Source organism: Nuphar pumila, chromosome 17 (assembly GCF_984573655.1).
Source record: "Nuphar pumila chromosome 17, dmNupPumi1.hap1.1, whole genome shotgun sequence".
Lineage (NCBI taxonomy): Eukaryota > Viridiplantae > Streptophyta > Magnoliopsida > Nymphaeales > Nymphaeaceae > Nuphar > Nuphar pumila.
The window spans coordinates 18,910,708-18,924,106 of record NC_143265.1 but is presented as its reverse complement, the minus strand read 5'-3'; the positions used below and the strand labels follow the sequence as shown (position 1 = coordinate 18,924,106).

Sequence of the window (13,399 nt, the reverse complement as noted above, 5' to 3'; positions counted from 1 at the left end):
ATATATATATATATAATAAATGTGTATATAAAACATGTATAATATGTATAATATATCATACATAAATATATAGCATATATTTACGAGCCCAGACAAGACAAGCCTGTTCATACTTGGTTAGGATACCAAAATGGATTGGCTTATAACTCAGTGCACCGAGCCGAATCGAACAGCAAGCTGCTCCTCATTTTTTCAGCGCTACTCAAGAGGGCTGGTCCACACTCCTTGTTAGAAAGTTGGCTTTTATGTCTCAAGTCAAAGAGATATCACGAGTTTGATATCCACATGGCGTGTCCCTTAGTACAGGACTGAGCATGGAGACTTCATTTGGTATACATGATAGGGATGCAGGTGGGTCAGATCCAGGACAGAAGTTTTGTGATCTTTGGCTGTTCCGACATGATCCGGATCTGACTCTCCAATGTATTTAGCTGTTCTGGGTTCGAGCCATTTACATTACATGACCTCCCTTGGGGTTTTACGTCAGGTTGTCTAAAAACAAGGCTCGGTAAATGGCACCACCCCTGTTCTACAAAGTTTTTGAAATTTATGTGTAATTTAACCGAGTACATAAAAACACTGAAAAGTGTGCTTATGGTTCATGTGAAACATGACACAGTTCTTGCAAAGTCTGGCCTCTGCCTTTTAACATATATGCATGAGTTTGGTCAAGTTTCACGCACCCTCCAATTTTGCTTCATGTTGCACAAAGTCATTTTTCAAAATGAGAATCACACACACTGTTGGATCATATTTCGGATCACATAGTTTCATAGTCGTCATCATGGTATAAAACATGATATAAATCAGGAAATGCAACAAAGTATACAACATGATAAACAGATGACCGAAACAATAACAGGATGCAGACATGTCGGTTTTCGCAAACAACCAAAATTCAGATGACAGTATAAGAGCAAACAGAAGAAGAGAACATAAAGAAAATAGCAGAAACATGTTTAGATTATGTAACAGGCTAAGGCGTACGAAAGTATTCCCCTTAGAGAAAATTCGTCCCCACATACAGTGCAAGTCAGGGTCCGGCGTCCTTCCCCCAGGATACAATAGCCACGACGAACCGAACGGTGCACACAGAACACCCTTTCGGGATACCTCAGGAAAGAGAGAGAGAGAGCAACATGGGAGATGGGAAATCGCAGAGCTCCAGAGATGCGTCTGTCTCAGCTTATTCGTAACCCCAGTCCTTACCACGCTTTTATAACCCACGAACGGTTATGAAACGTGAAAGGACCCGTTACGGATTTTGAGGAGACGTGTGATCCGTTAATGGACTTCGAAAGATCGAGATCCGTTACGGAATCAGAAGAGCCATAACGGGTACGGAATACGAGAGTTGTGGCCCGTTACCCATAATCCGTTACCGAATCCAAATATCCAAAGAAACTTTGGGTAAAAAAGTACTTTGTCTTGATTGGATATGGCCCTAAGGCCAATTACCCAAACCCGGCTCGGCACGACATGGCACGGCGGGCGCACGTGTATGTGGTGGTCATCCCACTCTCTAGTTCTCAGAAACAAGTGTATAAGTTTACAAGTGGCTTATAAAGCCTACAAAAAACTCAAGCACAAGCAATGTGGGACTATTCCACCTCATCAAGACCACCTTCTCTAAACAACCCAGTTTCTCCTTTGAATTTTCTCCCCCCACCTCACCCACAACTTTTCCCAAAATTGCGTGTATATAATTCCCAAAGATCAGATGTTAACAACCCAGTTTCACTGCACACTTGTGAGGGTGTTTTGGAACATATTCCCCAAGTGGGTGTCCCAACAGTATGTTGGAGGACCACATCCCCTTCCCTAAATATATATATTCTTCATGATGTCACCCCTTGGTTTTTATAGTTTGTCATCTTCTTACAAATTTGTCCTTTTACAAGTGATATCCTGGACATATGCTATCCTTATGCATGGCATTCTTTCTTTGGTTTTCAGAGGGATATTTTTCTGCATTTAGGTAAGTAGAGAGGAAGTTGGATTTGCATTTGATCTTTCAGAGGGCCAGGTAGCACCAGAAGAGATAAATACCTTTTTTTTTCTATCAGAACCCAGCCTGACCATGCCTCACCAACCTGGACCCAGGTCCAGACCTGATTGGACCCCACTGATAGCATTTGACAGAGAAAGCAAATGTGTCTGGTCCGAGTCAGGCATTTGCAGTGTAAGTGACAACTGCAACACTGCTTTAAGGGAGTAGTAACTTTTTGTCACATTTTCCAAACTCAAAGGGCTTCTTCCCCATTGGCATGGCAATGAGAAGCATGACATATTAAGAGTTATGGTCCACTCCTGACCGTCTATCGAAAAGATGGATGACAGCTTATGTGCTGATGTGTGGTGGCCATTGCGTTAGAATGGATCCTGTTTATTGCCAATGGATCGGATATCCCATGTCCAGGCTCAAAAATTGTCATGGCCATTCTTTTATTTAATTTTTTTGCTTTTGTTATTTGAAATGCACCAAAATTAAAAATTTGTAGGATAAGAGACGTAGGATTTACCAGTTTATTGGAATTTTGGATCCAATGGGACTGAGATCCAATTGGGTCTGGAACTTTTGATGTAGCGAGAGTAAGTCGGTTAGATCAAATCAAGCCAACGTCACATAGAGGCAGTGAAATAAGCCCATCCTCTGCTTGATGGATCACGTGGTCTACTTGCCGTCACATGGACCCTGCTAAAAAGGATCTGGACCCATAAATCAAGTGCTTCACTTGTCCCCAAACAATAACTGAAGCTGCGGTGTACAAAAAGATTCGAGAGAGGATCACTTCAGAGGCACCTTGGATGTCGTTCATCTTAAAAAATGAACGACTCCCAGCTAAACAATGAAGAAGCTCATTGTACCAACGGGAGGAGGGTCTCCACTTGTCTGGTAGGAGTAGTTAGTGCACGTCACCTTGTTTTGGGATGTTGCAAGTTCAAAACCCAATGGTACGGTTGTATAACTGGTGGTGTGTGTGTGTGTGTGTGGTGTGGTGTGGTGTGGTGTGGTGTGGTGTGGTGTGGTGGTGTGTGTGGGGTTCGGCCTAACCCCAGCTTGCCTATAAAAAAAAAAATTAATAAGCTCATTGTGAGCCATTAATTTTAAACCATTCTGATGCTGTCCATCCGAAATACAAATGACATCGGTATAAAGAGTGGGGCCCATCCAAGTGATGGGCATCCCATTCATACAGGTTTGGGATGCCGTACATCTTTGAGTTCAATGGCATCCAGAGGTGCTCTGAAGGAATACCACCGGAGCAAACTCTGACCTGATTCCATCTCAAAAGTTTCCAGCCTTTTTAGATTCAGTTGAGGTTTTATCGTGAAAATTCACCAAAAGTTTAACAAGTGAGTAAATTAAATTTTTTTGCATATATATATATATATATATATATATATAGTGATGACAAAGAATCCAGGTCGAGAACCAGGCCACTTAATGGACCTGCCCTGCCTTATGTGACCCACCTTCGAAAGCTATGAACACATGCGCCAGCGGGGTTTGACCTAGTGACTTCATCACACAGGCAACCTCCTTGAGCCTTTTGAGACATTTTGAATTGATTGAATCTATTGCTATAAAATCATTGTAATTTTTTTACCTATAAAATCACAATATTTTCAGTTTATTATAACTTTGGAGTTTTTAACATTGATTGAAATATAGTATTTTTTTTCACAATCTTTTTGAAAAAATGATATCTGCCACTGTGATAGTTCAAGGTTGCCCCCCAACACCCATTCAAAAAGCCTTGGCATAAGGAAGGATCCAGTGTACGGGCCGAGTAACTTGCAAAGTACTTGGGCAGCAGCAGTCGGGCTAAGACCAAATTATTTTTTTGAAAGGCAAACTGGGGTAGCAGACCCTACCAGTTATACAATTATACCATTGGGTTTTGATCCTACAACGTCCCATCACAAGGTGACGTGCACTAGTTGCTCCTACCAGAAGAGCAGCGAAGGCCCAACTTTGGTGATAATTAAAACCAAATTCAATCTAAATTGAACCATCCCTAACCAAACTCATCCTAGACATTCTTTTGGAGCTGACAAAATTAACAGCCAATATGGCTGAGAAGCGTGACGAGCTGCTCACTGTTTGGCTCGTGAAATACTTGTGTCGGCTCTTGAACTGGGCTTGGCGAGCCAAGCTATAAGTCAGCTTGTTTAGGTTTCCAAGCCTAGTATGAACAGAGGAAACAATTAGCTGATTTGCAAATTAGTCCCTACGTGCAATTGCAGTGGGCGTAAATAACATAGACCATATATAGTGACAATGATAGGAAACAATTAGCTGCACCCAGACTCAACTCACTGGCTCTAATTTGTGAGGGTGGTGCACTCAGGCTGCCTAGCATTGCAACGAGAACAAGGTGTAGCCAGTACCATGCCATGTGAGTATATTTATACCATGGACAAAAATATGGTGGCGCGGCCGCCCTTACAGATTACATTTTCAATCAGTTTGCCTGCAAAAAATAAATGCTATCCACTTATGCCACTTGTCTGTGGTTACCGTTCATGGTTTCAATATCAATAAAGAAAGAAGACACAATAATCCACAAATCATACTGTTGGTGCATTCGTCATCCTACTGATAGACAAAATCCCAAACACAAGCCGGAATTTCTGTGCAAAAAAGCATTTGTTTCTTTTGGAAATTAACATTATATATATATATATATATATATATATATATATATATATATATATATATATATATATATATATATATTATAAGAACTGAATATATTAGGTCCTATTTCTCGTTCTGCCACATTGTTTTGAAGTGTTTTATGATAGATCTGAACAGTTAGATGTATTTAGCATGCTCGATTTAGTAGGAATCAACTCTTGGATCATGTTTTTTGGATAAAAAATACATTTTTATGAACTGGGAAAAACTGATAACTTCCTAGCCTGCTATTGATTTTGGATCACCCAAAAAACCTGTAGGTGATTCAAAATCTGGTTCCCACTAAACAAAACCTATAGATCATATCAATAGTATTAGATGTGAGAAAAAAATACCAAAAACATGTGATTTTGAGGGGATAAAATTAGAAAGTGGGCATAATCAACACATTACTCTCTCTCTCTCTCTCTCTCTCTCTATATATATATATATATATATATATAAGGTTGGGTGGTCGTATCCTCAACCTAGAGTTTTACCATTTAGGAAGGTAGTCCCATTAAGTGATGGGGTCCTTGCTATGCGTTTTTCTTCATCATAGAAAAAAAAAAAGGAACTAGGAGGTGGCTCACTTCTAGTTAGGGGTGTATGGGTTGGGTTTGGTTCGGACCCAGGTGAAACCATACTTGAACCAGATTTTCGAGTATGGTATCAGGTTCAAGCTAGGGTTTAATCGGGTCTACTATAAGAAAAACCATACCCAGATCCAATAAGAACTACATGAACCAGACCCGCACCATACCCCATAAAATAATATTTTTTATCATTTTTACATTGAAAAATTGTGGGTCTTAGTGGGAACTCGGGTCGGGCCTGGGTCTGGTATAAAATTTCACAAACTATACCTGGGTCCATGTATTAATCGGACCTTCGGGTCCGAACCTGGGTCTTAATCCAGTCTTCTTATTTGTCACCATACCCAGACCCTATAAGGTTTGGTCCGGGTCGGGTCCGGATAGACCCGACCTGTTGACACCCCTACTTGTAGCCCTAGACTCCACTAGATTTCTATTCACATTACTAATCAAATTCAGTTTTCTTAATAGAATCCGACTAATCGGATTTAGAATCAGGTCGGATATATCCAATCGGTTGACATCCCTACACGGAATAAAAAAGCTCGGCTGATTTCCATTCAACTCCCCTAATATGTTCCCGGAGCACAATTCTTTCTGGCATCCAGCTGTAGGCAAAAGACAATTCGATTAGGATCCAAGTCCGAATACATGTAAATGTAAGTTTTTAAGATAATTGGATCCAGATTTCAATTTCAGCTGATGCTCATCCAACTCCAATCTGATTATGATAGATCCGATTACCTAGACCCGACCCGAGTCCGACCCGTTTACATCAGCATACTTTATACCATTACCCCCTCCACCCATGGGACATGGTTATATATCCTTGTGCCAAAGGACCAAGAAACCAAATCCCTCCCAAATTTAAAAAATTGAACCTGGCACACTCACCACCCCACCTTGCCATCAACAGCCAGAAGCAATGGATCATCTCCATGTTCCTCCGCTGCACCTCCTTAGTCCAACTACAACAGGTCCACGCCCACCTCCTCACCAACCACACCCTCTCCAACCCCACCGCCACCAACTTCATCGCCGTCAAACTCATCGGCCTCTACGCCTCTTTCTCCAAACTCCGGCACGCCACCCTCGTCTTTGCCGCCCTCCCCACCCCTAACCTCTTCGCCTGGAACACCATCCTTAAATCCTACGCCCAGAACGATTGTTGCGGAGATGTCATCCGTTTTTTTAATGAGATGGGTGCGGCTGAATCCGACGAATACACATTCATTTCCGTTCTGAAGGCGTGCGCCGGACTTGTCTCTCTCGTCGAGGGCAAAGAGATCCATGGTTTCGTTCTTAAGAAGGGGTTCAAATCCAATCTCTTTGTTCGGAACTCTTTGGTTGATATGTACTTCAAGTGCGGAGATCCGAAGACCGCACGCCAATTGTTTGACGAAATGACTGTGAGGGATGTTGTCTTTTGGAATACCATGGTTGCTGGGTTTTCGTTGTGTGGGGATGTTGGCATGGCGAGGCAGATGTTTGATCGGATGCCAGAGAGGAATATGGTATCTTGGTCGGCCATGATTGCTGGATATGTTGGAATAAAGTAAAGATATATGCAGCAACACTATAAAATATTAACTTAACAATGGAGTAAAATATTGAAAATGTTTAACACAAAGTAAAAACAAAAGGAGAGAGATTACACATCTCGTACAACCTCCAAGACCTCTATTTATAACTAAAAAGGTAAACCTATAACTGTCACTTCCTCATTAATAGCCATTACTCATGACCCATTTATAACTTATGAATTACATAACTTACTCCTTAAGTTTAAGAACCACAACACAATCGTGGATTCTAAAACGTCTCTAACGCATACCCACTAACCCATGACTTATGGTTACCCATTCACGTAACCCCCTTTTGCATCATATTCTATCACTCCCCCTTGATGCAAAACTCGATACACCTAAAGTGGATCTGAATTTCACAAACTTTGAATAGCTAAGTGCTTTTGTAAATCCATCTGCAATTTGGTCATTTGTAGAGCAATATTTCATTGCTACAGCTCCATCTGCAACAGCTTGTCTGATAAAATGATGACGTAACTCAATATGCTTGGTTCGTCCATAGAACACAGGATTCTTTGTCATGGCAATGGTTGCTTGATTGTCACAATAGAGTTCGGTTGCATTCGCTTGTTCTTGATGCAAGTCTGCCAAAATTCTTCTTATCCAAATAGCTTGACATACAGTTGCATTTGCAGAAACATACTCTGCTTCTGAAGATGAAAGTGCCACTGTTGCTTGCTTCTTTGACATCCATGACACGGCTCCTGATCCAAGATTAAAGATGAATCCACTTGTGCTTTTTCTGTCATCTACAAAACCAGCCCAATCACTGTCAGTAAAGCCAGTTAATTTAAACTCAGGATTTGATTTGTACCAAATCCCATAATTAGTGGTAGCTCGAATATAACGAAGGATCCGTTTTGCTGCTCCAAGTTGATGTATCGTTGGACACTGCATAAACCTTGAAATTAGGCCAACAGGAAATACGATATCTGGACGAGTCTGTGTAAGATACATTAGCCTTCCAACCAAACTTCTATACAACCGTTCATCAGCCTTCATAGTACCATCATGTACTGATAATTTCTCATTAGTATTCATGGGAGTGGAACACGGCTTGCATGACACCATGTTAAACTTCTCAAGTAAGTCTAAAGCATATTTTTCTTGAGAAATAAAAATACCATCAACACTTTGTTGAACTTGAAGTCCAAGAAAATAGTGTAACAACCCTAAATCTGACATTTCAAATTCATGCATCATGTCCTCTTTAAATTCTTCAAAAAGTGTACTTGACGAGCCTATATAAATTATGTCATCTACATAAACGCAGACAATAAGAAAGTCAGTACCTGATCCTTTTACATATAAAGTGTGCTCACTCTCACTTCTGTGAAATCCTCTTTGCATTAGATATGAGTCCAATCACCCATACCAGGCTCGTGGTGCCTGTTTAAGGCCATAAAGCGCCTTTTTCAACCTGTACACCTTCTCTTCCTTCTCTTTAACAATAAATCCTTGAGGCTGGCAAACATATACCTCTTCTTCCAAGAATCCATTCAAAAATGCTGATTTTACATCAAATTGAAAAACTGACCATTTCATATGAGCTGCTAATGCCAAAATAATTCTAACAGTTTCAAAACGTGCAACAGGAGAAAAAGTTTCTGAAAAATCTACTCCAAATTCTTGAGCATACCCCTTAACGACTAACCTTGCTTTATATTTTTGCACGCTCCTATCTGCATTATATTTAACCTTGTAAACCCATTTCACACCAATAGCATTTTGACCTGTGGGTAAATCTACAAGTTCCCAGGTATCATCTTTCTGAATGGCTACCATTTCTTCTTCCATGGATTTTACCCATTCTTGTTTCTCACTAGCATCCTCGTAGCACATAGGTTCTTCAACCAACAAGGCAAAAGTACACGATTCATAAATCTCTTTTATGGATCTTACCTTTTTAGGTGGTGAGTCTATGTCCTCATTATCACCATTGTTTTGAGACATACTTGTTGAAGCTTCCAATGTCTTATCAGATGCAAGGGGAATGACCTCCATTTTTGACTTATCGGCATCTTGATTCCAAGTCCAAGAGCTTAATTCATCAAAAATAACATCACGACGAATGATTAAACTCTTAGATGTTGGATTATATAATCGATACCCCTTTGTTGTGTCACTATAACCAACAAAAATGCATTTTTCACTTTTCTTATCCATCTTGCTACGATCACTATAATCGATCAAGGAATAAGAAACACAACCAAAAATTCTTAAATTACTTACATTTGGCTTCCGCTGCCACCACGCCTCATATGGAGTCATGTTACGCACAACTTTTGTTGGAAATATATTGAGTAAGTATACTGCTGTGTTCACGGCTTCAGCCCAAAATTCATTCGGGAGTTGTTTTTCAGTCAACATGCTCCTTGCCATTTCTACAACTGTATGGTTTTTCCGCTCAGCTACACCGTTTTGTTGTGGTGTTTTTCTTATTGTTAGCTGCCTGCAAATTCCATTCCTTTTGCAAAACTCTTCAAAATCATTAGACAAAAATTCTCCCCCTCTATCTGTGCGTAGACACTTTATGACATGCTCACTATCCTTTTCTGCAAAAGCCTTGAACTCTTGAAATTTTTTAAATGCTTCTGATTTTTGAGAGAGAAAAAACACCTAACTCATGCGAGTAAAGTCATCAGTAAGCAATAAAAAATATCTACTATTATTTAAGGATGGAGTATTCATGGGACCACAAAGATCTACATGAACTAACTCAAGAGGCTTTCTAGCTCTCCACGCCTTTCCAATGGGAAATGATAAACGATGTTGCTTCCCATATATGCACCACCCTTCACAAATTCCATCATTACACGTTATACTAGGCAATCCCAAAACCATGTTTTTGGTTCTTAGTATTTTTAGCCCATTATAATGTAAATGGCGATATCGTAAATGCCAAAGATGTGATGGCTCATCCTCTTTACCAATTAAAGCAACATCATTCACGTGTGTAAATTCAAGAGGGAACATTCTATTAAGTGCCATTTTGACTCTTATAAGAGGTTCAGTGTCCATTCTCCTTTTTCTAATTTCACATATTCCATCATAAAAGTTAAGTGCATACCCATTCTCAATTAATTGTCCAACACTCAATAAATTGTATGATAAACCAGGTATATAATAAACATCATGAATCATTCTTTTATTACCTGATTTAACATCAACTTCAATAGTTCCCTTGCCTTCACTTTGTACCTCTTTGTTGTTTTCAAGATGAACATTCATTCTCATGGACTCATCAATATTGTGAAAAAGTCTTTTTTCACCTGTCATGTGGTTACTACACCCACTATCTAGAAACCACATATTATTAACCTTGGTTTCAAATTGTGCAAGAAAAAAATTACCTTGTTCTTGTTCTTCAGCAACATTAACCTGCTTTTTTGATTTCTCCCAACACCTTGCTTCCACGTGTCCATACTTCTTGCAATAATGACATTGTTTGTCTTTATAATTTGGCCTTTGATTGCTTCCATTGTGCCGACCCATTTCAAATCTTTCACGACCACGACCACGGCCACGATATCCTCCTCTACCTCTTCCTCTTCCTGGATATTTATTCTCTAAGGTACCTTCGCCACTTGTTTGCTTGTTGGAAATTTCTACCTTGGCCTGAAATGCATGTTCAATGCTTTTTTCGGTTGACCTGTTCAATCTAGCCTCATGTGCCAAAAGAGAACCCATTAATTCGTTAATCGAATAATTATTCATATCCTTAGATTCCTCTATAGCTGTGACGACATGATCAAACTTTGGTGGCATGCTTCGTAGGATTTTTTCTACTACCTTTTTATCATCAATTATTTCTCCGAATGTTCTTATTTGATTTACAGTAGTAGACATTCTAGAAAAGAAATCTTGCACAGGCTCATTTTCTTTCATTAGCAGGGTCTCAAAATCTCTACGAAGTGTTTGGAGTTTTACAATAGTTACCTTACTATCTCCATGATAGGCTTCCTTCAAAATAGTCCATGCTTTATTCGACTTGGTGGCTGCCGCAATTCGAGGAAAAATACTTTCAATCACGGCTTGCTGCAAAACGAGAAGAGCCTTGGCATCTCTCTTACGCAACTCCTTTACTTCACTTGCTGCCTTTTCTGTTGCTTTTGAGCTTTGTGTCTCTACAAAACTATTTTCAACTAGATCCCAAAGATCTTGAGAAATGAAAAACGTATTCATCTTAATACTCCAAAATTCATAATTTTCTCCATTAAAAATGGGTACCAAGGCATGTGAGAGATTTATAGAGTTCAGATTTGTACCGTTAGACATCGTGAATTACACCACGTAATTACCAACCAACTTGAAGATCCAGCTTCGGCAATGATCTTCGCAATGCTCAAACATACCCAGCTTAATCGAACCTGGGGCTCTGATACCAAACTTGTTGGAATAAAGTAAAGATATATGCAGCAACACTATAAAATATTAACTTAACAATGGAGTAAAATATTGAAAATCTTTAACACAAAATAAAAACAAAAAGGAGAGAGATTACACATCTCGTACAACCTCCAAGACCTCTATTTATAGCTAAAAAGGTAAACCTATAATTGTCACTTCCTCATTAATAGCCACTACTCATGACCCATTTATAACTTATGAATTACATAACTTACTCCTTAAGTTTAAGAACCACAACACAATCGTGGATTCTAAAACGTCTCTAACGCATACCCACTAACCCATGACTTATGGTTACCCATTCACGTAACCCCCTTTTGCATCATATTCTATCAGGATACACATGGATAGGTGAGACGGAGACAGCACAGGGGTCCTTCGATGAGATGCCGGAGAGGAATGTCGTTGCTTGGAACACGATGATTGCTAGGTACACCCAAAATGAGAAGTATGCAGACGCCATTGCTCTGTTCTGCCAGATGCAGGTGGAAAGAGTGAAGCTGAATGATATTACACTTGTAAGTGTTCTATCATCATGTGCTCATTTAGGAGCTCTATGTTAGGCGAAAACCCTGTGAAAACAAATAGACAAGGAGCGTACCTGGATTCGCCATTGATTGTGTAGGTGATTCGGCGTTCTCCTCAGCCGGTCGACGCCCACAATGAGCCCAGGCATAATGTTGACGGTGAGCAGGACCCGTTCTGTTGCTCCTGTATGCAGAACAATATTTGGTAGGGAATTGTTACGAAATCTCATCATTTTCGTAACCCCAAAACCACTTTATATAATGGAGAATTGGGCAGTTACGTGAATGTGGTCTCTCCACATTCACGTAACTCCCACCCACTACCTCCATCATCCAGTCACTTACGTGAACCACTAACATGGTGTCAAACCGGGTCAGACTACGGGTTGGACCCGTAACCCATAATGTCCAACATTCTCCCACTTGACCTATTGACACCAAAAGTGTACTAAATCGAGGTGTATACCGTTATCTCGATTTAATTCTTCATGTGGGTTCACATACCACCCTTTATCACAAGGATGAATCGTATGAGTCAAGGATATGAGCACCCCTTTATGAAATGTCATATTTCCTTGTACTACACTATAATTCACCTTCAATGCTTAGGCATGTAAAGAAATTACCTTTATGAATAGGTTGGTCTCTCACCTATTCTATTGGTCCTTTAATATTGTTATTCTGCTATTCTCTCTGACCCATATGAGAGATTCTTTATGCAAAATCAACAATAACACAAAACTTTAGAGAATCAAAACATAAACACAAATGTGATTACATAATGTATTGTCATACATCAGAAGGAATAAAAAAGACCCATCCCCTTTACATGTTGGGAATATAATCCCGGTGCTAGCCCTTTAGTAAGGGGATCCGCAGTCATTTCCTTGGTCCCAATTGTATCAATACATACTAGATGATTCTCAGTCCTTTCTTTAACAACAAAATATTTTAACTCCATGTGTCGACACGATGTTGAGCTCTTATTGTTATTTGAAAAAGACACGGCTGCTTCATTATCACAAAAGATCTTTAGTGGTCTCTCAATAGAGTCCACTATACCAAGACCCATAATGAAGTTCCTTATCCAAATGGCCTGTGACAAAGTCTCGTATAGAGCAATAAATTCCGCCTCCATGGTATGAGCAGCAGTGGTAGACTGCTTTCCGCTTCTTCATGAGACAACACCACCCGCTAGAAGGAAAATGTATCCAGTAGTGGATTTTCTACTGTCAATACACCCTCCTAAGTCCGCATCAGAGTATCCAACGACCTCTAGGTGGTCAGCTTTCCTGTAGGTCAACATATAGTCTTTCGTTCCTTGTAAATAGCGCATGACCTTTTTCGCTGCCTTCCAGTGCGCAATGCTAGGATTTGACTGATATCTACCAAGCATTCCCACAGCAAATGCTATATCAGGTCGAGTGCAGGTCTGCGCATACTGTAAACTCCCAACTGCTGAAGCATATGGGACAGCATCCATCTGAGCCTTCGCAATATCATCCTGAGGACAGTCCTTCAAGCTCAATTTATCCCCTTTCACTATAGGTGCCGAACTAGGAGAACAATTCTCCATCCCATATCTTTTAAGAACCT

At 40.0% G+C, this 13,399-nt stretch overlaps 1 protein-coding gene across 1 annotated transcript; it reads left to right on the top strand.

The window, feature by feature from the left end:
- The first annotated feature begins 6,095 nt into the window (after positions 1 to 6,095).
- On the top strand, positions 6,096 to 6,839 carry LOC149811756 (pentatricopeptide repeat-containing protein At3g26630, chloroplastic-like). Its single transcript, XM_089992917.1, has one exon. It carries the CDS (start codon positions 6,096 to 6,098, stop codon positions 6,837 to 6,839), a length of 744 nt encoding a protein of 247 aa, XP_089849043.1.
- The last annotated feature ends 6,560 nt before the right edge of the window (positions 6,840 to 13,399 follow it).

Coding starts and splice junctions, on each gene's coding strand:
- LOC149811756 (XM_089992917.1), top strand. CDS start 6,096: ATGGTTATATATCCTTGTGCCAAAGGACCAAGAAACCAAATCCCTCCC.